The following is a 23,102-nucleotide window of genomic DNA, read 5'->3' on the forward strand; positions in this document are numbered from 1 at the left end:
GTTTATTGCTGCTCTTATTACAATTCTAAGAACCTTACTTTTCTTTATTTTTACATATTACATGATGGACATGTTAGCTGGTCATAGATTGGCTCATTTTGCATATCATTATAGTCTGGCTGTTAATTAAAGAATATTAAATAAAAAAGAAAAAATTGAGGGGTCAGAGTCTTAAATAGCAAGTCAACTGCAATCAAGGCAAAAATTTGTTAATTAGCAGCAAAAAAACTTCTCACTAACTGAAAAAATAGTTTGAACAAAAACCTGCAGCCTTGGTAGCCCTCCAGGAATGGAGTTAATCACCTCTACATCAATAATTTCTTTACATGCTGTAATATTTTTTTTTATTCCTTTCATTTATCACCATTGATCTAAACTTAACAGGAGCAAGATGTGATGGGCCAAGTTTTCACTTGTATGTATTTTAGCTACATGTATGAAAACATAATACAGAGTTCGTAATGGTAGTTATCAGGAGAAAGGGAACTCATCAAAAAGATGCTTGTTGGGGCCACACAACAATATAGGCAAATCTATTGTCTATCAGATAGTTTGTAATGCACATGTTTTAAAAAGCTGATAGTCTAGTTGTAGCCTCTGACAATCTTATTTAACATAGAAAGCTTGTCTGAAATTACGTGATATTTCTAGAACAAATCTTGAATAGGCTCCAATTAAACTACTCAAAAAAAATCTTGCTGCATATCTATACTGATATGGACTGGGTAATGTGTTAGGAATGAAAGGATGCCACATCGTTTGATGGAAATGAAAATTATCAACCTACAGAGGGCTGAATTCAACGACACCCCGAAAATCGAAGTGAAAAAATGATGCAGCAGGCTAGTCCAATTTGATGAAATTTCATTGCAGCAACTCAAAATCATACTCAATAATTTGTATGGCCCCCATATGCTTATATGCATGCCTGAAAATGTCCTAATGAGACGATGGATGGTGTCCTGGGGGATCTCCTCCCAGATCTGGACAAGGGCATCACTGAGCTCCTGGACAGTCTGAGGTGCAACCTGGCGGAGTTGGATGGATCGAAACATAATGTTCCAGAGGTGTTCTACTGGATTTAGGTTAGGCGAGTGTGGGGGCCAGTCAATGGTATCAATTCCTTCATCCCCCAGGAACTGCCTGCATACTCTCGCCACATGAAACCAGGCATTGTCGTGCACCTGGATGAACCCAGGACCCCTTGCACCAGCATAGGGTATGACAATGGGTCCAAGGATTTCATCCCAATACCTAATGGCAGTCAAGGTGCTGGTGCCTAGCCTGTAGATGTCTGTGCGTCCCTCCATGGATATGCCTTCCCAGACCATCAATGACCCACCACCAAACTGGTCATGCTGAATGATGTTACAGGCAGCGTAACGTTCTCCATGGCTTTTCCAGACCCTTTCACGTCTGTCACATGTGCTCAGGGTGAACCTGCTCTCATCTGTGAAAAGCACAGGGCGCCAGTAGTGGTCCTGCCAATTCTGGTATTCTATGGAAAATGCTAATTGAGCTCCATGGTGTCGGGCAGTAAGCACAGGGCCCACTAGAGGACGTCGGGCCCACAGGCCACCCTCATGAAATCTGTTTCTGTTTAGTCAGAGACATTCACACCTGTGGCCTGCTGGAGGTAATTTTGTAGAGCTCTGGCAGTACTCATCCTATTCCTCATTGCCCAAAGGAACAGATACTGGTCCTGCTAATGGTTCAAGGACCTTCTACAGCCCTGTCCAGCTCTCCTGGAGTAACTGCCTATCTCCTGGAATCTCCTCCATGCCCTTGAGACTGTGCTGAGAGACACAGCAAACCTTCTGACAATGGCACGTGTTGATGTGCCATCGTGAAGAAGTTGGATTATCTGTGCAACCTCTGTAGGGTCCAGATATTGCCTCATGCTACCAGTAGTGACACTGACCGTAGCCAAATGCAAAACTACTGAAAAAAAGTCAGAAAAGAAGAGGAATGAAAAATGTCAGTGGCCTCCACCTGTGAAACCATTCCTGTTTGGAGGGGGGGGGTTCTTCTCATTGTTGCCCCTCTAGTGTACCTGTTGTTAATTTAATTAACACCAAAGCAAACGAAAATGATTAACAACCCCCTCTGCTACTTAACTGACCAGATCAATATCCCAGAAGTCTCAGTGACTTGATGCTATACTTTGATTAAAAAGTGTTCCTTTAATTTTTTTTAGCAGTATAGTATATGCAGTATAATCTACCTCTTTAAAATTTTTTAATCTACACTCACCTTCTATTCCATTTTTGTTTTGGTAAAGCATGGTGGTAACAGGCTGCGCATGTTTTTCTCTTTCAAAACTGTTTGTTTTTAAGATTAATTTTCACAAGAACAGTCATTCAGCCCAATATAGCAAATCAGTTGTTTTCACCTTTTGCAAAATAGCATCCAGTCAAATTCTGAAGATCCCCAAAATACTATTATCCATTACTCTACTTTGTAATTTATACCACATATCTATTGCTTTCAAAGTGCAGAGGAACATTTTAACATTTGCACAAAATTTACAGTTGACCAGCTTCCATTTGTGCCCCAACATTCTTATTGAAAAACTCATTTTTAAATAACAGCTGGAATCCACTGTACAAATGCATTTCATAATTGAATTCCTTATTCATGCTCCTCTTAATCTCGGTTTGTTTAAAGGATAAATTCTATTTTATAAGTTATTTTTTCCACAATCAAGGTTTACATTAGTTTGTCATGGCAAACTGCATTCTAAATTGAAGCATTTTTTTTTATTTTTTACAAATTTTAAAAAGTAAAATGCCAGTGTATACAGTTTAAAATTGAGTTAAAAGGGTTTTATTCACTTGTCCATTAAAAGAAGACAGTCATGGGTGGAGATTTTAAGTAAACAAGGAAGTAAAAAAGTACAAAACCTGGCCTGTGTGTCAATGAAAATATGTTTCTGCAATTTCTCTTGACTACTTATGGCAATTTGCGACATTTACTTGCCGCACCATAATTCTGAAAATAGAATAAATAACCAAGTGATACATAACACTGATGTCTGATAATGAGCTTAGCAAAAAATGTCATCAGCATAAACAACATGGTGATAGTCATGAAAAACTGGAACAAAACAGTGGTACACACAAGAAAAACAAACAACAAAGATAGCACATATAGTAACAGGACTATCATAATGATATAATATTTTGAAGTGTGCACAAACATTTAATACATTTATAGAAAGTACAAAAACAGTAAACAGGGAACCAAAAACTCAGTTTAGAATAATATGGTTTAGCAGTGAAGCTAACTGTATTCTCTCTTTTTTAATCAGACATATCACTGGTATAAAATAATAATACAATATATAACTGCAATTGTTAAGTAGGGTTTATCACCTCCTTCACTTCCTCAGATACCCAATGAAGCTTGGATTTCACTGTCTGGCCTCAATAATACTTACACATGAACAGTCTACCGGGGTGGGCAGTGTCGGTCCTGGAGAGCCACAGTGGCTGCAGGTTTTTGTTCCAACCCAGTTTCTTAATGAGAAGTCAATTACTGCTGATGAAGCACTTATTGTTTAAGTGACATTTTGATGCTTCATTTTAGTGGTCTCATTTGCCAAGGTTCCCCACCCTTAATTGCTTATTTCAATCTGAAATAGCTGCATTCACTGTTTTAATGACTCCTTATTAGCAACAAGATGTAAATGGCAAAGCAGTCAGCAGTTCACCATCTAGCTTGCTTCAATTTTCACCTGTGTTCATCATGCACTGTTTGATTTATTAAAACACTTAATAGAAAATGTGACAGGCTTCACATCATTTTGACATCCTTGAAAAGGAAAAATATGTACGATATAAGAACCACTGCAGACTAACAAGCCATAAAATTAAATAAGGTCTGAGATTGGAAAGGACTGGTTTATAATTAAGCAATTGGGTTGGAATGAAAACCGGTAGCCACTGTGGTTCTCCAGGACCGACATTGCCCACTCCTGGTAGTCCATCCTTATTGACTGCATAACATACTGATATACAACACCTACTCAACACTTAAGACTGCATGCATCACAAAGAATTAATAATAATAAGTGAGATATATATATATATATATATATATATATATATATATATATATATATATATATATATATATATAATCGGGGAAAATAAGTATTGAACGCATCAACGTTTTTTCTCAGTAAATATATTTCTAATGGGGCTATTGACATGAAATTTCAATAGCTCATCTCCTGTTTGAAATAGCCTCATATTCAAATCCTCATATACATTCCCCAGACCCACCTCCATTTTGATTTTGCCTGTCTTTCTAAATAGCATATGCTCATTTATACTATACTCATCCCGTACTATTTTAATTATGTTTCCATCACTGCTCTAAAATCATATTTATATGCAGCTACATACAGTTAATCACCAATTAATTAGTTATATTTTTATTACTTCTAGTGTTAAGGCAAGAAAATTTTAACATCTAAACAATTGTGTTACTTCATATTTTTATTAATATTACAATTTGTTCACTCTCATGTACTCAATAGCTTGCCTTTCCTAAACTTTGCTGGTCACCACTTCCTAGTTTAAACAAACCTCAACAGACCTGATGGAACTACCAGAAGCTCTAAGGTCAGCACAGAGTTAAGTCCCCTGCAATCTGACAACTTATACTAGTTTTCCAGTAATACTCAGCATCTCTCCTCTGCACGTATCCAAGTCAGAGAGGTGAGACTGCGCTGGTTTGGACATGTGCAGAGGAGAGATGCTGAGTATATTGGGAGAAGGATGCGAAGGATAGAGCTGCCAGGCAAGAGAAAAAGAGGAAGGCCTAAGAGAAGGTTTATGGATGTGGCGAGAGAGGACATACAGGGGACAGAACAAGATGCAAAGGACAGAAAGGTATGGAAGAAGATGATCCGCTGTGGCGACCCCTAATGGGAACAGCTGAAAGAAGAAGAAGATACTAGTTTTCCAGTAATCTGGCAAATAACTTAAAATTTTACATTATGAAGGAGTTGAGAAAACAGCATTCCTTACAATACTGGGCAACATCACTTACTTGATGATTCTGAGCTGTGTAACAGACTGCCTTAACAAATATCCTTTATTAGACTGATAGATATTTCCTATTCGCTCGGTTCTTAGAGTAAAGTCTGTGGCTTCTTGTAGCAGACTTGGGCTCAAAAGTCGCTCTTGAATGTCACATTTCAGACATGCTGTAACAAAAAAATCCTATAGGATGAACATTTCCCAATGAAGAAACATAGTAAATGTTTCAAAATTTCACCTACAGTACATCTTAACAATAATCTGACACTATAATGTATATTTTTTATCCTGATTCAGCTAATATCGTACATACTGTAACTTTTTTTTTTTTTTTTACCAGATTAACAGAAGCTTATTATCTACCAATTCAAAGTTATGGCATATATTAAGAACACAATTTGCCATTGCAAATAATGTGAAGTATTTTTTATAAATTAAAAAAAAGCAAAAAACAAAACTATGCATTCTTGTTGCAGTTTAAAATTTTACCTATGTGGTATTGGTCCAAACGTGAAAACAAAGCTTAAAACTTACCCAGTATGTCCCATTTTTAAAAGAAGTTCTTGAGTATTGGGCAACAAAGAATTGAAAAACAGTATATTCATGTAAATTTCAGAAAAAAATATACCACATATGAATTTGTGAGATTATGTAATGTTAGCAGAAGTCCAACTGTGCCCAATACTTCACTGTCCATCTTCGAACACAAAGGGCATACATCGAAACATAAAACAGTCTTAAAACTTATCAAACATACTCATTTCTCAAAAAAAGAATATTCTCAAGTGTTGATCAATCTGGAGATTGCACAAATGCTGTAAAAAATACTGTATTTGTGTCATTTTCAGTGGAAAAAAATATTTTTCTGAGTTTCTGCGGCATGGTTTCCTGCAGCTTTAGAATTCTACAATTGCTATGGTGAGAGTTTCCAGTGATTAGGTTAAGATTTTTTTATTCAAACGTCAAGCTTATTTTCATGTTCACATAATACAATGAATTTCTTATAATTTAGTCTGCTTAAAATAGTGACAGTAATGCAGTACCAACAAAAGATCCACCCATCCATTATCCAACCCGCTATATCCTAACTACTGGGTCACTGGCCAACAAAAGATGCACACAAAATACAGCATTCATGGAATGCAACATGTTGTAATGAGCACAGAGTCAGAAGTGACAGGTGAGCCATCTAATTGTTCCCACCCACTTTTAAGTAAAACTCACAAATGGTTGTCTCCAGACATGTACATTATATGTCTATCCCTGCAAAACTAGGCACTACCAGACAATTTGTTTTTGTACATGAAGCAAGATATTACATTGATGATGAAGAGCTACAATCAACATAAGCTATAGTCCTCTGCTCTTAAGAACACCAACTAATCTCAAAAATAACTTTAAGGAATATCTGAATTTAGCACCCATATTTACTTTATTCATCAATAATAACCCACTTATTAATGTCCTCAGTACTGCAATACAGAATGGTGTAGATTACTGCCGAGTTGGAGAGTTGTCAATTTTTCATTCTGATATAAATTAACTGCCAAAATAACCTGAATGTGTTTGCTAATACCCTCATTAACTACCGTTCTTTAGGAAATAACTGTTTTGTGTAGTCTTTTATTCTGTTTTCTGCTGTTTTTTATTCTGTTTTTTAAACTGTCGGCCATGGCTTGATATTCAGCTACCATTTAAAAATCTTGCATGGTGCTTTCATTAGTCACATTTTATCCCATTATGGATTGAGATGAAAAATAAAAATATGATTTATGTGTATTGCAAAAGCATGATAAATGGCTTACCCAGTTCTGGAGTAAAACAGCTTATTTTGTAACATTGTAGAGAGACACTTGTGAGGTTAGCATACAGTCCAATGATGCCTGCCTTGTGCCTAGTGCAGCCAGCATAGACATCAACTCACAGAAATCTTCAACTGGTTAAATTGGTTATAAAACAGATGGATGGTTGGATGCAAAACTGTAGCCATGTTCATAAAAATCACAGGATGAATGCAAAGCCTATGTTCATTTATTAGGGCTGTACTATATATAGTGCTGTATTAACCTCACACACCACCAAGTATCTCTTCAGATACCACATGCTGAGAACCACTGCTGTAGATTTTAAAACCATAAGCGTACCTTTTGAATTTCTGGGTATAGACTACCAAAATCTTGTCACAAATAAAGTGGCTATTAATAAATTCTGGTACTTTTAGATAACTTCATCTCTTATATTAGAACATTAGAACAATATAGATCAAAACAGGCCATTCAGCTGAACAAAGCTCACCAGTTCCATCCACTTAATTATTCCAAAATACTGTAACATCATGTCCAGTTTTGAAAGTCCTAAAGTCCAACTGTCTACCACACTACTTGGTAAATTATTAAATGTGCTTATCGTTCTCTGTGTGAAGAAAAACCTAATGTTTGTGCGAAATGTACCCTTAGCAAGTTTCCAACTGTGTCCCGTGTCCTTGATGAACTCACTTTAAAATAACACCCACTGTACTAATTTCCTTCAAAACTGTAAACACTTCAGTCATGTCTCCTCTTAATCTCATTTTGTTTAAACTGAAAAGGCTCCGCTCATTAAATCTTTCCTCATAACTCATCTCCTGTAGCCTTAGAAGCAACCAAGTCGCTATTCTCTGAAATATATACATATACAGTACATCTCTCTCTCTCTTTCTCTCTCTCTCTCTCAGATGGCTGGGGGACTACCTGGCCAGGACACCTCTATGCATCAAAAGGACTGGGGGAGACAGCTTATTCAGGGCATTACCTCCCATGGAGTACTAGGTGACAGCCTCCCTGGATTGCAGTGGTGCCTCGGACTATCACAAGGTTCCATGGGAGTTGGGAGTTTGGCACAGCCCTGTTAAGTTCCGTGGGCGGGAGTTTGGCACAGCCCTGTTAAGTTCCGTGGGCGCCACCAGGGTGTGCTGCAGGTACTGCTGAGCCCTTTGTTCCAGCACTTCCAGCCCAACAGGAAGTGCTGCAGGAAGGAGATCACTGGACACCTGGAGCACTTCAGTCAGCTGCCACTGCTCCAGGGGCCAGAGTCAGAAAGAAGGGACACGAAGGAGGAGCTGGACAGAGAGAAAGAGAAAGGAAAAGAAAGAAATACTGTTTTGTGCTGTATTTTGGTGCTGTGAACTATACTGTGCAGGTGTGAATCTGGGGAATGTGTTTCCCAAGGAAAAAATAAATAAAAAATGTGTGCTGCGTCTGTCTGGGTTGGGTTTGTTTTCACTTGTAAGGGCGGCTCTTTGGACCTCACATTAAAAGTTCACAGTTTCTGCCTCCAAAAGCAAATTCCACACTTGGAATCAATTCCAGACCTGGAATTCTTTTACCTGCTTAATAGTCAATTAAACAATGAGGGACCTACTCACACCTAGCTATGGAATAGTTTGTCAGTCAAATGCCCAAATACTTTTGAGCCCCTGGAAATGGGGGGCTATGCAGAAAAATGGCTGTCATTCCTCAAAGGCTTATATAATATTTTTGGTAAACAACTTTAATGAAAGCTGTAAGTCTATATTTCAATCTCATAATGATTGCTTTACTTCTAATTCATTGTGGTGGTGTAGAGAGTCAAATTTCTGAACATTTTGTCACTGTCCAAATACTTATTGTATGTTACCTGGTCCTGGCAGTTTATTTATCAGAATTGTTCTAAGCATCACTTACCTCTCTAAAATTTACTCAGAACCTTCTTAGAACCTCTTTAATTATCCCTGTAGCTGCTATAAAGTTGTCAACCTCTTCCCACAGGAATGTGAATTTAGAGAACTTTCTATTTCATGTTCTGTATAACTTGTATGTTTCCCTAATACACCTAACCTCCTGTGAAATAGTTCTTTTATTACTATGATGTGGAAAGAATTTATTTTGTTGCTTGTTATTTCATGTTTTAAGTGTACTATATTTGTAAATGTGTGTTGCTCTTTTGAATGTTAAATGAACTTATATTTTTTATGTTAATTAATCCTTATTTTATATACTGTATCTTTAGTAACGTTCATCATCATAAACATGTTTCACAAAGGAAGTCAAATTTAAAGTTGTAAACATTAAATACAACAACTTTCAATACATGTTAATCTTAAGAGTAAACTAAAGTAGATGAAATGTCAACATAGTCAAAAGCAGATTAATACAGCAGAACAGCAGAACCAAATAAGAGAATATAGTTCAAGATAAAATATATTAAATACTTTCGGGGAGAAAGTTTTCTCTCTCTCTCTCTCTCTCTCTCTCTCTCTACAGAAATGTGTTGAACAGATAACCACTAACCAGAAACAAATCATTTTGAGAAATAACACTATCATGTAACTCACATTGGGGCTTTTTTATATTCTTTAAAATAGATGTAAAAACAATCTTCTAAAATCATGTTTTGTAGCTTATTGCTCAACAGGATAAACACAGTAGTAGAAAATACCAAACTTGAACTATGTCTTCCATCTTGGAGTGCTGGTGGTAATAGCAGATGAAGGTGCTCCCTGTCAGAATTGTTGTCATGTAGCCATGCTTTGAAGAAACTCTCCAAAGTTTGTTCATCATTCTCCAGAGTCTGTAATTCAATTTCACTCCCTAGGATACTGCTTACTGTGAAAATAAGACAAAGAAATAAAATTAACTATCTCAATATTTGCCAAAAATACAATCAATAGAATTGGTAAATGTAAATGCCAATCTGAACCAATCACCAAATGAGAAGTCTTGAAAATATGTCCTAAGGAACTAGTGTACTGAAATTTTAAACAAAATTCCTCAGTTATTGAAGTCTTAAACCATAGACTAAAAAGAAGATCAAATAAAGCTGCTTATTCTAAAGAGGAACAACTCAAAGAAAAAAGAAAACAAGATTCTGATATATATATATACTGTGTATATTTATATATATTTATATATATATATATATAATATTTTTTGTACCAACAAAACAAGAATAGGAATAGTACTTACAGTAGAGGAAGTGGCAAACAAAGATTGAGATACAAATCAATGAAGAATTTAAGAAATTAGACTAATACTGGCTGAAATACTGTTACATGGGAATTTTTTGCTGAACTTCCCTTTAGCTCCTGATATGTACAGGTTTAAACTTACACTGGGAGATTTAAACTATATTTTAAACCTTGCCATAGATTAATCAGCAATGACAGTGTCAAATAAACATCTTCAGTAAAACAGTGAGGTGAAGACTTTTGGACAACGGCCTTGTGTCAAGAAGGGCAGCAAAGAAGTCACTTTGTTCCAAAAAAAAAAAAACATCAAGGACAGACTGAAATTCTGTAGAAAGTACAAGGATTATACAGCAGAAGATTGGTGCAAAGTTATGTTCTCCGTTGAATCCTCCTTCCGACTGTTTGGAACATGTGGAAAATTGACTGTCCAGACAAGAAAAGGTAACTGCTACCACGAGTCCTGTGTTGTGCCAACAGTGAAGCCTCCTGAGGCAATCCATGTGTGGGGTTGCTTCTCATCCAAGGGAGTGGGCCCACTCACAATTCTGCCCAAGAACACTTCCATGAATAAAGAATGGTATCAAAACGTCCTCCAAGAGCAACTTCTCCCAACAATTCTGGCGCAATTTGGAGATGATCTGTGTATTTCCAGCATGATGGATCAACCATGCCACATGGCAAAAGTGATAACGAAATAGCTCAGAGATCATAACATTGAAATTTTGGACCCGTGGCAAGGAAACTCCCTAGATTTTAATCCCATTGAGAACCTGTGGTCATTTCTCAAAAAGTGAGTGGACAAGCAGAAACCCACAAATTGTGATCAATTCCAACCACTGACAATGCAAGAATGGATCACCATCAATCAGGATTTCGCCCAGAAGCTGATATCCACCATGCCAGAGCAAACTGCGGAAGTTATGAAGAAGAGTCAACATTGTACAAAAACAACTAATGTTCAAAACAGAGTTTAAACTCTTCAGATTAAGACAAGCTGAGCAAGAATTACTTTAAAGCTTGCTGAAAACTTGGAGAAAAGGCACATCTAATATACAAAAAAGAATTCTGGAATGCAATCACAGAAATCAGTACTTCTGTAGGATTTTTGTGGGTATTAGCTAACATCAAGAGATAGTAAAGGAATAACACATGGTTTTCCTGAGAGTATCAAAAATGAGGCTAAAATAATTTCCTTAAAATCTTTAAACATCAGGCACAAAACAAACCTCACAAACTATTAACACTTGCTACATATGAAGCATTATTCTTTGTGTGTATTGTTTGTCTCTAGACTATTAACAAGCTTAAAGATCAACTTAATAAGTTACATCTAGCTTAAAAATGTATACTAGGATTGGAATCTCAGCAATAGTTTTTCTTTTTAATGTTCACATAAATTGTTTTAAATATTTTGCTTTTCTGATTATAGTTTTCACCAACTTACAAAAGAATGTTAATCTAATTACTAAAATCCATTTTGTCTCTCTTTTCTAGGTCCACAATTACATTAGAAACTTTCCACTTAATATGGTATTTATCACGTCTAAAGTCAGCATTACCATTAACTGGGCATCTTATCCTTGTTACTAATGTATCTTATCTATAAAAGCAAAAAGATATTCTTTTGATTCCATGATTACATTATATGTCTCAAAAGCAACAAAGAAATTCTTTACACTGTCACCTCATGGATCCAGAGTTTGTGTTTAGTATGCAGATTCTTTCTAACTTGGCCTACGTATTCTGTGAATAGTCTAGTTTCCTCCCACAATACAAAGATATGCAAGTTAGGCTCATACCCAGATATAAAATTTAGGCCTATGTGGGTGTGCAAGAATTTGCCCTCCAATAGTCTTGTCCCGTATTTGCAGTTGTGTAAAGTCTTGTACCTTATGTTGTTATGATATATTCTGGCTCATGTAACACTGAATGAAATTAAGAAGATTCAGAAAAAGGATACACAGAGGGTGAGGTTAAGGACTCAACTCTGTATACTAACCAGCACATTCCAATGTGGGTCTGTTTACGAAGTTATGAAGTTTTTTGTTATTATTACTATTATTATTATTCTTAAAATATTTGAAAACCACTAATGGCTGCTGTATGTGGTATGTATACTTATTCTCTTTTATATTTGTAATTAACTTGGACCACTTTGCAGGGATTTGTTTTCACTTTGACATTAAAGAGTCTTTTTCTGTGAATCAGTGTCAAAAAAGCCAAAAGATTCAGGATAATTCAGTACTATATAAAAATAAAATGTAAAAGCTTCCAAGGGGATGAATACTTTTTTAGGCAGTGTAACTGAATCACAATGCATGACTAATAGCAAAATTGTTTCTGTTATTTCTTTAGGTGTGTAACAATTCTCCAAATCCATGGTTCGGTTCAGACATTGATTTTTGATCCACAGTTCAATTCATACCTCTGTGTGTGTTTTTTTTTTTTAAAAGGAAAAAAAAAGGAAAAAAAAAAACCAACAAAATTCTGGGTTTTATTAAATCAGCAGCAATTAGAAACACTAAAGAGAACACTACCAAAGAATATTGTAGATTAACATTAACTTAACATAAATTAACTATCTAAACATAAATAAATCTCTCTATTATAATAAAAAAATCTTGGGAAGAGAGGCGGCATGGTGGCGCAGTGGTAGCATTGCTGCCTCGCAGTTAGGAGACCCGGGTTTGCTTCCTGGGTCCTCCCTGCGTGGAGTTTGCATGTTCTCCCCGTGTCTACGTGGGTTTCCTCCGGGCGCTCTGGTTTCCTCCCACAGTCCAAAGACATGCAGGTTAGGTGGATTGGCGATTCTAAATTGGCCCTAGTGTGTGCTTGGTGTGTGGGTGTGTTTATGTGTGTCCTGCGGTGGGTTGGCACCCTGCCCGGGATTGGTTCCTGCCTTGTGCCCTTTGTTGGCTGGGATTGGCTCCAGCAGACCCCCGTGACCCTGTGTTCGGATTCAGCGGGTTGGAAAATGGATGGATGGATGGATCTTGGGAAGAGAGACCACACGTGACTTTCTCAGAGAGACACTTTCACTTCCTGCGAGACGAGACATTGTGCCAAGAGATGTAATCACGCCCGGAATCATGCTGGAAAAAAAAGACAAAGACTAGATGACAAAGTAGAACGTTGTAAAGAATTCAAAAATGTTGGCGCGATACACATGCAGAGCAGGTTAGAGATAATGGAAGTACGAAAATTCAAAAGTCTCAAAAATGATAGTAAAGATTGCATTAGTGCAAACAAACACACACGGTTTAATCATTTCTCATTTGTGTGAATACTATTGTCAGACACAGTTCGTGTAGAGAGAAAGAAACGATATTCACTCACGGGCAGTTATACGTTGTATTGTCATGATGTAATTCCAAACACGGAATCAAAATTCAATGCGATATTGACGAAAAAGTAAAAGCAAAAAGAGATTGAGTATATGGACACAGGTGATATGACAGAAGTATGTAGATATTGTTTGGCTTTAAACTTTAAGTCAGAGACTTGTAGAATGTCTCATTTGTGTAGCCATCAGGGAAAAGTAGTGTTTCTTCCCAATGAAAAGGCCTATCCACGAGAATTAAAAATGTTGTTGTTTGGTGAAAGTGAAATCCACATACGCAAGCAGCAGACGCAAAGTTGCTGACGCATAGCGCAGACAGGGGGGTTGGCGAGCGAAGCGAGCAGGGGGCAAAGCCCCCTAGTAAATATATAAATAACTCTCTTAAGACCAGTCAAAGTAAACAAAAAATAAAAAAAAAAAGTCAGAAATAAATAGTGGTGGGAGCATTCAGTTCACCACACATTTTTTTTGGAAATACATTAATTAATTTTTTCTTCAAGAACACCATCATGTCCACATTCTCAGGTGAGAGGCTTGCTGTCTGTGCTGTGACAATGTCCCCTGCACTCAAGAAAACCTTTTCAATGGGGACAGATGTTCCTGGAAAGGGCAGAGATATAACATGTAGGTCAAGTTCAGTGCTCACATGAAGAAACCAAGTAAGTGCTGACCAGTCGGAGCATCTGTTGTTAAAGTCAAACACAATGGCTGATTTCATAACTGTCATCTTTCATAACTGGTGAATTGGAGTCACTTTGCTTCACGGATGCCAGAATCTTGTGTTTCAGTGGTATTATCACTGAAACTGTTGGCAGCTGTTCAGTGCTCAACAGAGATGTTACTGTTTACAGTGATTTGAGAGCCTTAACAACGTACTCAGCTATTTTTACATCTTCATCAGACAGAGTAACAATGTCCTTAAAGTTCCTTTGAATACTCATGTCTGTAAGTGCTGAAAAAACAGCAGCCTCCTGTTCAAGGCAGCACTAAAGTATGTCATCTCATGTTTTTCCTTTAGCACTGCTGCAGCAGTAGTGCTACGTTGGAAAAAACTGACCACTTTTCTCCCTTTGTCTAAAAACCGGGCTATCTGATTAACACCCATTCCTATTATGCCAGGTTAACTGGACAGTATGTGCAACACATCAAATGTGTGGTTAAAATCCAGCTACTTCAACTGCTTTCACAAAGCTCTTCGTGTCATCTGTTATCAAGGGAATGGTGGCGTTTGGTCTCTCAATTTTTCACTCAGCTACAGCTTGTCACTTGTGTGACTTTCACAGAAAGCTCCCTGTAAGGAGAACAGGGATTGCAACCCAGTTTTCAGTAATGTACAGTAGTGCGCCATGATTGTGATGAAGCTCCCTGTTGCATGGCAGGTCCAACCTATTTATTTTAAAGCAATGAATTTTGCAAAAAAGTTTGGGGAACGGTAATAACTTTTTTTTTTAAGAGAAAGGCATTTGGACTTTGCACTGATCCCAAGGGAAGTGCATGCTCTATTACAGATTTTTGGACAAGCCCAGCTTGTGAAACGTCATTGATTTCAAGGTTTGATCGACATTTTGACTATGGGCCTAGATACAATACTTGACTTGTTCACCCTACCTTTATAGAGGAAGGAGCTCCCCATGCATTCATTGAAGATTTTCATGGTTTTGCTTAAAAAAAAAAAATCAAGTTTTGTGTTTCAATTATGCCCCAAAAGAGTAGCTTCAGGCTTTAAACCCAAACATGCAGTCAGTGATTTGGCTTAGTGAGAAAATAAAGGTGTTAGATAAACTTTGTACCACTGTAATAAAAAGTTCAGACCCTTATATAATGAAGGCTGTGAGTCTGGTGTTATTGTTACCAAGTTAACGAAATGACCAGCTGGCGAGAGGCTGAACATCAATCAACTCGCCTGTGCTATGCACCCATACACCGAATCCTTTAAGGATCAAGCAGTGCATGAAGAAGGCATAGCTGACAGATTATTTGAAGCTGGCCAATCCTTCACGAACTCCAGCGCTATCCGCCAGCCTTGCAGGACAGGTGATGTCGAGACCTCACTGGTCTCAAGGTCTTCTAACAGCAGCAAGTAATTTTTTTTGTTTTTTGTTAAGATGTTAGCAGAAAAGATCACATAATTCTAGGAAATGACTAGTGTGAAAAAATGTTTTTGCATGTTACCAGTTTAATTTTTCTGTACAGCATTTTATGTGTTATTCCATGGTGTTATGAAAAATGCATTTTGCCAAAATAGTGCTTTGTTATAAAGAATTCTATGAGCAATCTCGAACAGAATAGTACATTTTTTATTGGTCGGTGGAACCAAATCCCCTATTTCCCATAGGTTCAATGTATTAACCATTTGCGACTTCTGTCACGTCATTTTCAAAGAACATAATCTCTGAGAAAGCTCAGGATTGACTATTTACAAAATATACATCTTGCTCAAACATTATATAGAATTATAATTTTATGATCTGCATGTGTTATAGTGCTAATTGAAATGAATTTTGCAAAGTAATGAGAACCAAACTGGCTGTAGCTAAAGCGGTGGCAGGGTGTGTGTTTTGGGTGGTGTCATGGTTCCGTCTTTCAGAACCATAACACGAGACAGCAGACTTCTGAATCGAGGTTTTGGTGTCACCCATCTATTTCAAACCAATTCCAAATTGCATACGGTCAGGGTCATTTTTGTAGTCAATCAACATACAGAATGCTGGAATAAGAATAGGAGCACCTTGCAAAAGTAAACAAATGCACACAATAACTATCTCAGTTACGGTGTACTCTCTTCAAAACATATTTTATATACTGTGGTACTAGTCGTTTATGGGAAGAACATGGCAAAGACATTGATTTCAGGATAGGGAAAGCAAACATTTAGATGTGTTTCTCGGTGATAAGCAATCCTGGGGGAAATGTACTTGCACTTGTCTTAAAAATGGGCAACAAATATTTAATTTTATAAAGTCTCCATTTTTGCTGAAAATACTTTAGAAATCATTTAAAGTGTTGTATCATTTGTGGCTATCTTATTCCTTCATGTGACTTGTGTTTTTGATAAAGAAAATAGTATGTTCACATGAGAATACTACTACTACTATATTTGTCTAACTTTTTAAGATTTATGTAAGGAAGGCTTTATGTAATGACAACAAACATTTCAATGATTATAACAATGACATGTGGCTACTAGAGATTAACCTTTCTTTCATTAAAAAATAAGAATTCATTCTACCTCATGCCTGGGTAAAGCTCAAACTAAGACATGCTCTCCCACATTGGCAATGTATGCATTTTCACAGTGAAAAAGAGTGGTCTATACCAAAGTTTTTTTTTCTCCCCTTCAAGAATTGTGGCTGTAACAGTGATGAAAATAAGTACTTTTGGCACAATACATTTGCTCACATTGCATCAATGTATGGCCAGTTTTTATATTTCCACATATTGTATTTAACATCTAACTTAAAATGACATCTCGACACAGGAAAAAGCCACTGGATTTAGCATTTGTTGCATCTTGTTATCCTCTTATGTTTATGTTGCTTAAATATGGGGTGGCATAACACCACAGCAGTTAGTCCTGGGTTTAAATTCAGCAGAGGCACTGTCTGGGTTTCTGTTTTCTAGATACTTTTTTTTTCCTTTCACATTCAATGATATGTAGGTTAAGCTGATAAAAAACACTGACTTGATAAGTGACAATGACTGACTTGTAATGAATGGTTGATCAAGCACAGTTTGAATCCTGCTCTGTGCCAAACACTGCTGTAACAGGCTCAAACTTCCCTACTCTGTGTTGGAACATGCTGGTTTAAACAATAAATGAATAAATGGATGGATGAATGTAAGGACTGCGGTGGGTTGGCACCCTGCCCAGGATTGGTTCCCTGCCTTGTGCCCTGTGTTGGCTGGGATTGGCTCCAGCAGACCCCCGTGACCCTGTGTTCGGATTCAGCGGGTTGGAAACTGGATGGATGAATATAAGGATGAATGTTTAAATATGTCAATATTTCACAGCTCTATCGTAATAATTTCCAAAGACTCTTTCATAATATATTTTTAGATTATTAAGGCAAAACATCAGGTAAATAGACTTTTCACAATGACATATAGTCAAAGCATAACCACTGTTTAAAGCTCGCCTAAATAGGTCTATACTAAAAGCTCATATACAATATATCATTTGAATATAGGCCTGCAGATGTTGTAAAGAAAGGCATTACTCAACAGAGGGCACTCAAGCATCATTTTCTTTAAGAGTGGAGTTGTCTAACAACCTTAATAATTCAAAAGGGTCTCGGGGCTTATTTTCATGGAGGATGCTGTAAAGCTTTTTATCACAATCACAACTGAAGTTGAAAAACCGATCAAGTCTTTATAAATTATGATCTTTATTTGAGTGACCTGAAATAAGCACTTAACTGATCATTTTCAAAAATTACATGACTTTGAATATCTGTACATAATGATATAAGCTATTAATACTGTACATTCACTAAACATTTTTGGTTCCAGTAAGATCCACCAAGTATTTTCTATGTCTGTTGTTAAAGAATAAAAAACAGAGCACACTTTTATAATATAACTTTGAAATAAGGCAGGAAGATATGCTGGTACTGATTAGTTGGTACTGGTGCCTTGTGGCTCTCGGCACTGTCTGTGTGGTGTTTGCAGGTCATTCCTACTGATGTCTAAACAGGCTGCCCGTCCATGTCAGAAGACTGTCAAGTTCACTGGCAAATTTAAACTGGTCAAGATGTCAGTGATTGTGGATGGTGTGTGTGACTGTGCCTGTTGGTGGACTGTCAGGAAGAGATCCAGTCTCTGGAAACCTGAGCTGAATTAAAGAGTAAAGGGTTGATGGATAGATGGACGGATAAACAAATAAGTTGTGAGTGTTCTTGGGTTTCACTTGTTTCATTATTACAATGTACTACATATATTACCTACGATTTATAATTGTATGCAGTCTTTTGAAAGTTTTTGTAAAGCTCTCATTTTACATAATCACCAGCCTTCGCATGTACAGACAGTGCCCTGAAAACATTTACAGTATAAAGGAAAATGACAAGGCCAACAATGAAAAGATCTTTTTCTCTTTTCATTTGGTTTTCACATATTACAAAGATGATTACTTCAACTAGACAACTAAGGCAGTCAGTTTCTACTTTTTTTTTGTTAAGTGTGTAGGAGACTAAATAAAGACACACCAATATTACAAATATATTAGAAGTGGCTAAGGACAGAAAGAACTGCAAAATTAAGAAATAAATCCTGTTCCTTCCTTTAAAAGTATGCTTTTAAAAAAATATAGAAAAAGTAAAACATTAATATTTATTGCATTTATTCATTTCCTGAATCTACTTGTTCCAATTCAAGGTTAGGGTAATAAAAACACAAAAAGCATCATGGACAGGGTGCTAGCAGTTTATAGGTTCCACATATTACATAATCTGTATAATATTAACTTATTTTTATGAAAAGTGTTACAGGATTCCCAATAAAGTGGCGACTGGCCAAAGAGCAAACAACACCTCTCTATTCAGTTATCTAGACTTTTAATAAGGCAGGGAGAAAAATAACCTAAATATTAGAAATTCTGACTAATAGCAAAGTTGTTTCATAGGCTTCTGCTTTTACAACAAAGTCAAGAACATGTTTCTTGCCACTACAACATAATTCCATCATCTTCTTCTTTCGGTTGCTCCCGTTAAGGGTTGCCACAACAGATCATCTTGTTCCATATCTTCCTGTCCTCTACATCTTATCTTTGAAAATGTTTAGCGACAAATTATTTATACATGCGCAGTGTACAGTATATTTGGCAGCAAACTGACCTGGGCTATTCCAGTTTAAACATCATCCACATTTTTGTCCCCACTTATGGGAGATGCAGAAACAAACCACAGAGCTAGACTGACAAGGCCACAGCATCTTCTGCAAATCACTCCTGGGAATTCTCAGATGCTCCTCTGTCTAACTGTGAGATATTATACCTTCAGTTTGTTGTTAGTCTGCCTCCTCTTCTAGCGGGATGTGCCTTGAACACCTTACATGGGAGAGAGGCACAAGGAGAAGAATACTAACTGTATGCTCAAACTACCTCAACTGTCTCTTCTCAACCCAAAAAATGAGCAGATCTACTCCAAGGGTCTCCTACATTACTGAGCTCTTTACTCTGTCATGGAGTGACCAGAAACCCTGCACAAGAACATTATTTTGCACTCACAATCACATTCTTAACTTTACTATCCAGTGCCCAATAATGAAGCATGGAGATAAAACTGACCAGTAATTAGATAGCTTCATGTAATGCCTTAATTCCTATTTCACCACCATGGACCAGTACAATGTCTACAAAACCACTGCGTCCCTTATTTGGTTAATCTAATGAGGTGATAGCCTCAGAACCCTATAGTGCTGTAACCCCAATCCACAAAATGCAATGAGGTAAACAGTCAGAGACTTTTTTAAAGACCTAAAATCAAATGAAATGTAAAAATGACTGGCAAAATTGGCAAACAAAAAAACTCTTTCGGTGAGAAAATAGTTCCCAGGATGCGGTGCACCACATCTTACTCAAAGGAAGAAAATTACTTTGTGCGAAATTAAATAATGGAGACGTCAAGAATCATCAACAGAAGACTAGGAGATTTCCATAAAATACATACTACTAAGGCAAGGCAGTGTTCTAGCCATCAATTGTGACATGAAGTGGGAACTCAAGAATGCAGGGATATCTCCAACTAGTCTTCCAGGAGGTCTGCTGTACTGTAAGAGGATATTTCTGATTAAAGAAGTAATTCCAAGGGTGGCCTCAGAAGTAACTGTAGAATGGAGTTAAACGCTGCTCTTTGCTAACTGCCTATTGAGCTTGAAGTTAAAAGGCAAGTTGAGAAAAGGAGTTGTCTGGTATAGAGGTAAAGTGACTGAAATAATTTTTGGTTCTTGAAGCAAAGTAAAGCACTTCCCTCCACCCTGATAGTCTAAAATCAGACAATGTGTGGTCCACTATATCTTGTAAAAGTGTGAATTTGGTGCACTTTTCTGGTTAGGGAGGCACAACAGTGTCTCTCACTCACTATATTAAATGTAAAAATACCAAAAATTAAGGGACTTTGATGGCTGTATTAATAAAGGACCAAGTAAACTCATTTCTATAAACAAAGTCAATATTCCTTTTATTTTTACTAGAAACCCATTTGCACTTGAGGGACAAATGCAGCACTCTCACTTTCACACCACATGTAGTAGATATTGGTACATTAGTCATTTCCTATTACAATGTGCCAAATAATATAGCAGCATCTTAAACTGGAATTAATTGTGCAAAGATAGAGTACATTAAACTAATTTTATTTTAGTTAATTCACACAGTCAATATTGGCAGGAAAAGATTATGTCAAACTTTTTTTTTTTCCTCCTCAATATGCTAGGCCAGAACCAAATGCATTCTTATCCCACTTGAGCATTACTCTTCCTCAAAAATAACACTTTTCAAAACGACCCTGGTAATTCAGCACATTAAAAGAATTCACAAAATAATTAATGCATGGATATTTTTTCACTCATGATTAAAACTAATTTTTTATTTTTTGTGCACCATAAACTAATTATTTCTTTATTGGGAATAGTATACTGTCAGTTATGCAGCCTTGAAATTATGAAGCTATTGTAATCCTTAATCATGCTCCATTTATTATATCAGTAGTAAGCCACTCTTACTTTTATATGATGACTTTGTTAAACCTGCGTCATCACAAATAAAGTTCTTTAGTTAGACTAACTCTATTCCAGACATTTCATATGCTTTCCAGGAGAAGGCTCCCAAGGCACAAATGAAAGGCCAGGTACCTAACTCTACACATTAGTGAAAGCAACAAATGAAGTGAATGTATTGACAGACCTGACATCAAAACTTCTGATGAGGGATACTGTATGTATAGCATATGCTGCTTACAAAACTCATTAACAAAATAATTATGATTTATTATGGAAATTATTATATTCATTAGATTCTAAGTATAATCAAACAATATACATTTTTTAACAAAAATTATATTACAGCACTCCAAAATCAAATATCCAGTACAATGAAAAAGCTTTGTCTGTAATTATTGCAAATTTAAAATTTTTGACGACTGAAAAATATTGTCTTTGATGACAATAAGCAGATTTATAAATAAAAAAAAAAGAAAGAAGCGTGTAAGAGAATCATCATTGATTCTTTTGATAGTTCTAGAAGCCCTATGTTGTTAACAAAAACATTGCAATTGGCTTCTTAAACTAGAAAACTCCACAACTTTGGAAGTTATAGAGATATTTCTCTCTCAAACACTAATACCAAGGTTCAGGCAAAAGCACTTGGGGACTAATAAAAAACACTTTAAATTACAAACATTTGTAATGATGCAAGATTATAGATCAAAGCATTGCACTCAAATCGGATTGACACTACCATTTTACAGTAAGTGCTACAGGGAAATTATATGTATGTCCAAAATACCCATTATTCCTAATGATTACTAGTTTCAATTCCCGGACATCACCAGATGGAGACCACATCTTTATATAAAAAGCACACGTTTATTCAATCACAAATCAAGTCCCACACAGCACACAGTGCTCCTAGCACCAATCACCCCTCTTCCGGGCCTTTCTTTAAACTCAATGTCCGTGGCCGCCTTTCCTCTCCTCACGGGAGCTTTGTCCTGCTCCCACTCCCGACTCCAGCTCCTAGATTGTAGGAAGGCGGCCCCTTTTATTTCTACCCGGATGTGCTCCAGGTGCCTTGTGACGTTCTTCCGGCAGCACTTCCTGGTGTGGCAGAAGTGCTGCCCTTTGCACCGGAAGCACTCCGGGCATCCCTGGAAGGATCTTCCTCCATCTTCCCAGGTGTGGTGGAAGTAAATGTTTCCCAGGATCCATGAGGCTTGAGGCGCCCCCTGGCGGTGGCCACGGGTCCCAACGGGTTGGAACCTCCTTGCTCCTCTCCCGTGGTCCTCTCCCGATCCAGGGCGGTTGCCCCCTCGTGGCTCGGAAAACATAAATGCCACCTCCCGGTCCTTCCAGGCGTCCCGGCTGGGTAAGGATCCCAGCCTCCTGTGACACAGGTAACACAGCTATTTAAGCTATATACATATATATTGCACTCTATGCATGCTGTGCTTCTTTATGTACGTCTTCTGTTGATAATGTATCACTGTCACTGTTCTGAGGAGACATGCAAGAAAGTTAATTATATCATGTGCACATGACAATACAGTTGAACTTGAAACCTCACAATGTGTATTTCATTGTGCCTTAAATTAATTGCTTCAATGAATTAAACCCTGGAACCCCTTGTCTTTAAACAGACAAACAGAAAGTATATAACCTTATTGCACCACTGCTCTCAATATAAAGACACAATCAACTTTTAAAAAGGTTTGAAAAGTCATCACCATTGTTAACATTTTCTTTCTGTTTAATCTGGTGAGAATATTGGTAGGTACATGACTAGGCCTCACTATCTCCAACAGTATTCTCCATGCCTTCCTGTGAAATATCTACATGCTTCTAGGTCAATCAAGAGATATAACTCCTTCTACGTTTGCCACTCTTATAACTAACATCCCATTTATTTGAGCAGCTGTGACTACTGTCTTTCTCGTTCTAATGCCTACAACCACATAGACCAAATTAACTTTGGTCATTATTTTACAAAACTGCCTCACTGTTAAAACACTAGGATGAA

The 23,102-nt window shown here is 37.0% G+C and overlaps 1 protein-coding gene across 1 annotated transcript in view; it reads right to left on the bottom strand.

The window, feature by feature from the left end:
- m1ap (meiosis 1 associated protein) overlaps positions 1-23,102 on the bottom strand; it is a 140,148-nt gene that overhangs the window by 25,639 nt on the left and 91,407 nt on the right. The window contains exons 5-6 of the mRNA XM_028803049.2: positions 9,509-9,670; positions 5,059-5,215 (exon numbers count right to left, since the gene is read on the bottom strand). Of these exons, the coding sequence (XP_028658882.2) occupies positions 5,059-5,215; positions 9,509-9,670 (319 nt within the window). The remainder of the gene's footprint in view (positions 1-5,058; positions 5,216-9,508; positions 9,671-23,102) is intronic.

The sequence above is a fragment of the Erpetoichthys calabaricus genome, chromosome 5 (genome assembly GCF_900747795.2).
Source record: "Erpetoichthys calabaricus chromosome 5, fErpCal1.3, whole genome shotgun sequence".
Classification (NCBI taxonomy): domain Eukaryota; kingdom Metazoa; phylum Chordata; class Cladistia; order Polypteriformes; family Polypteridae; genus Erpetoichthys; species Erpetoichthys calabaricus.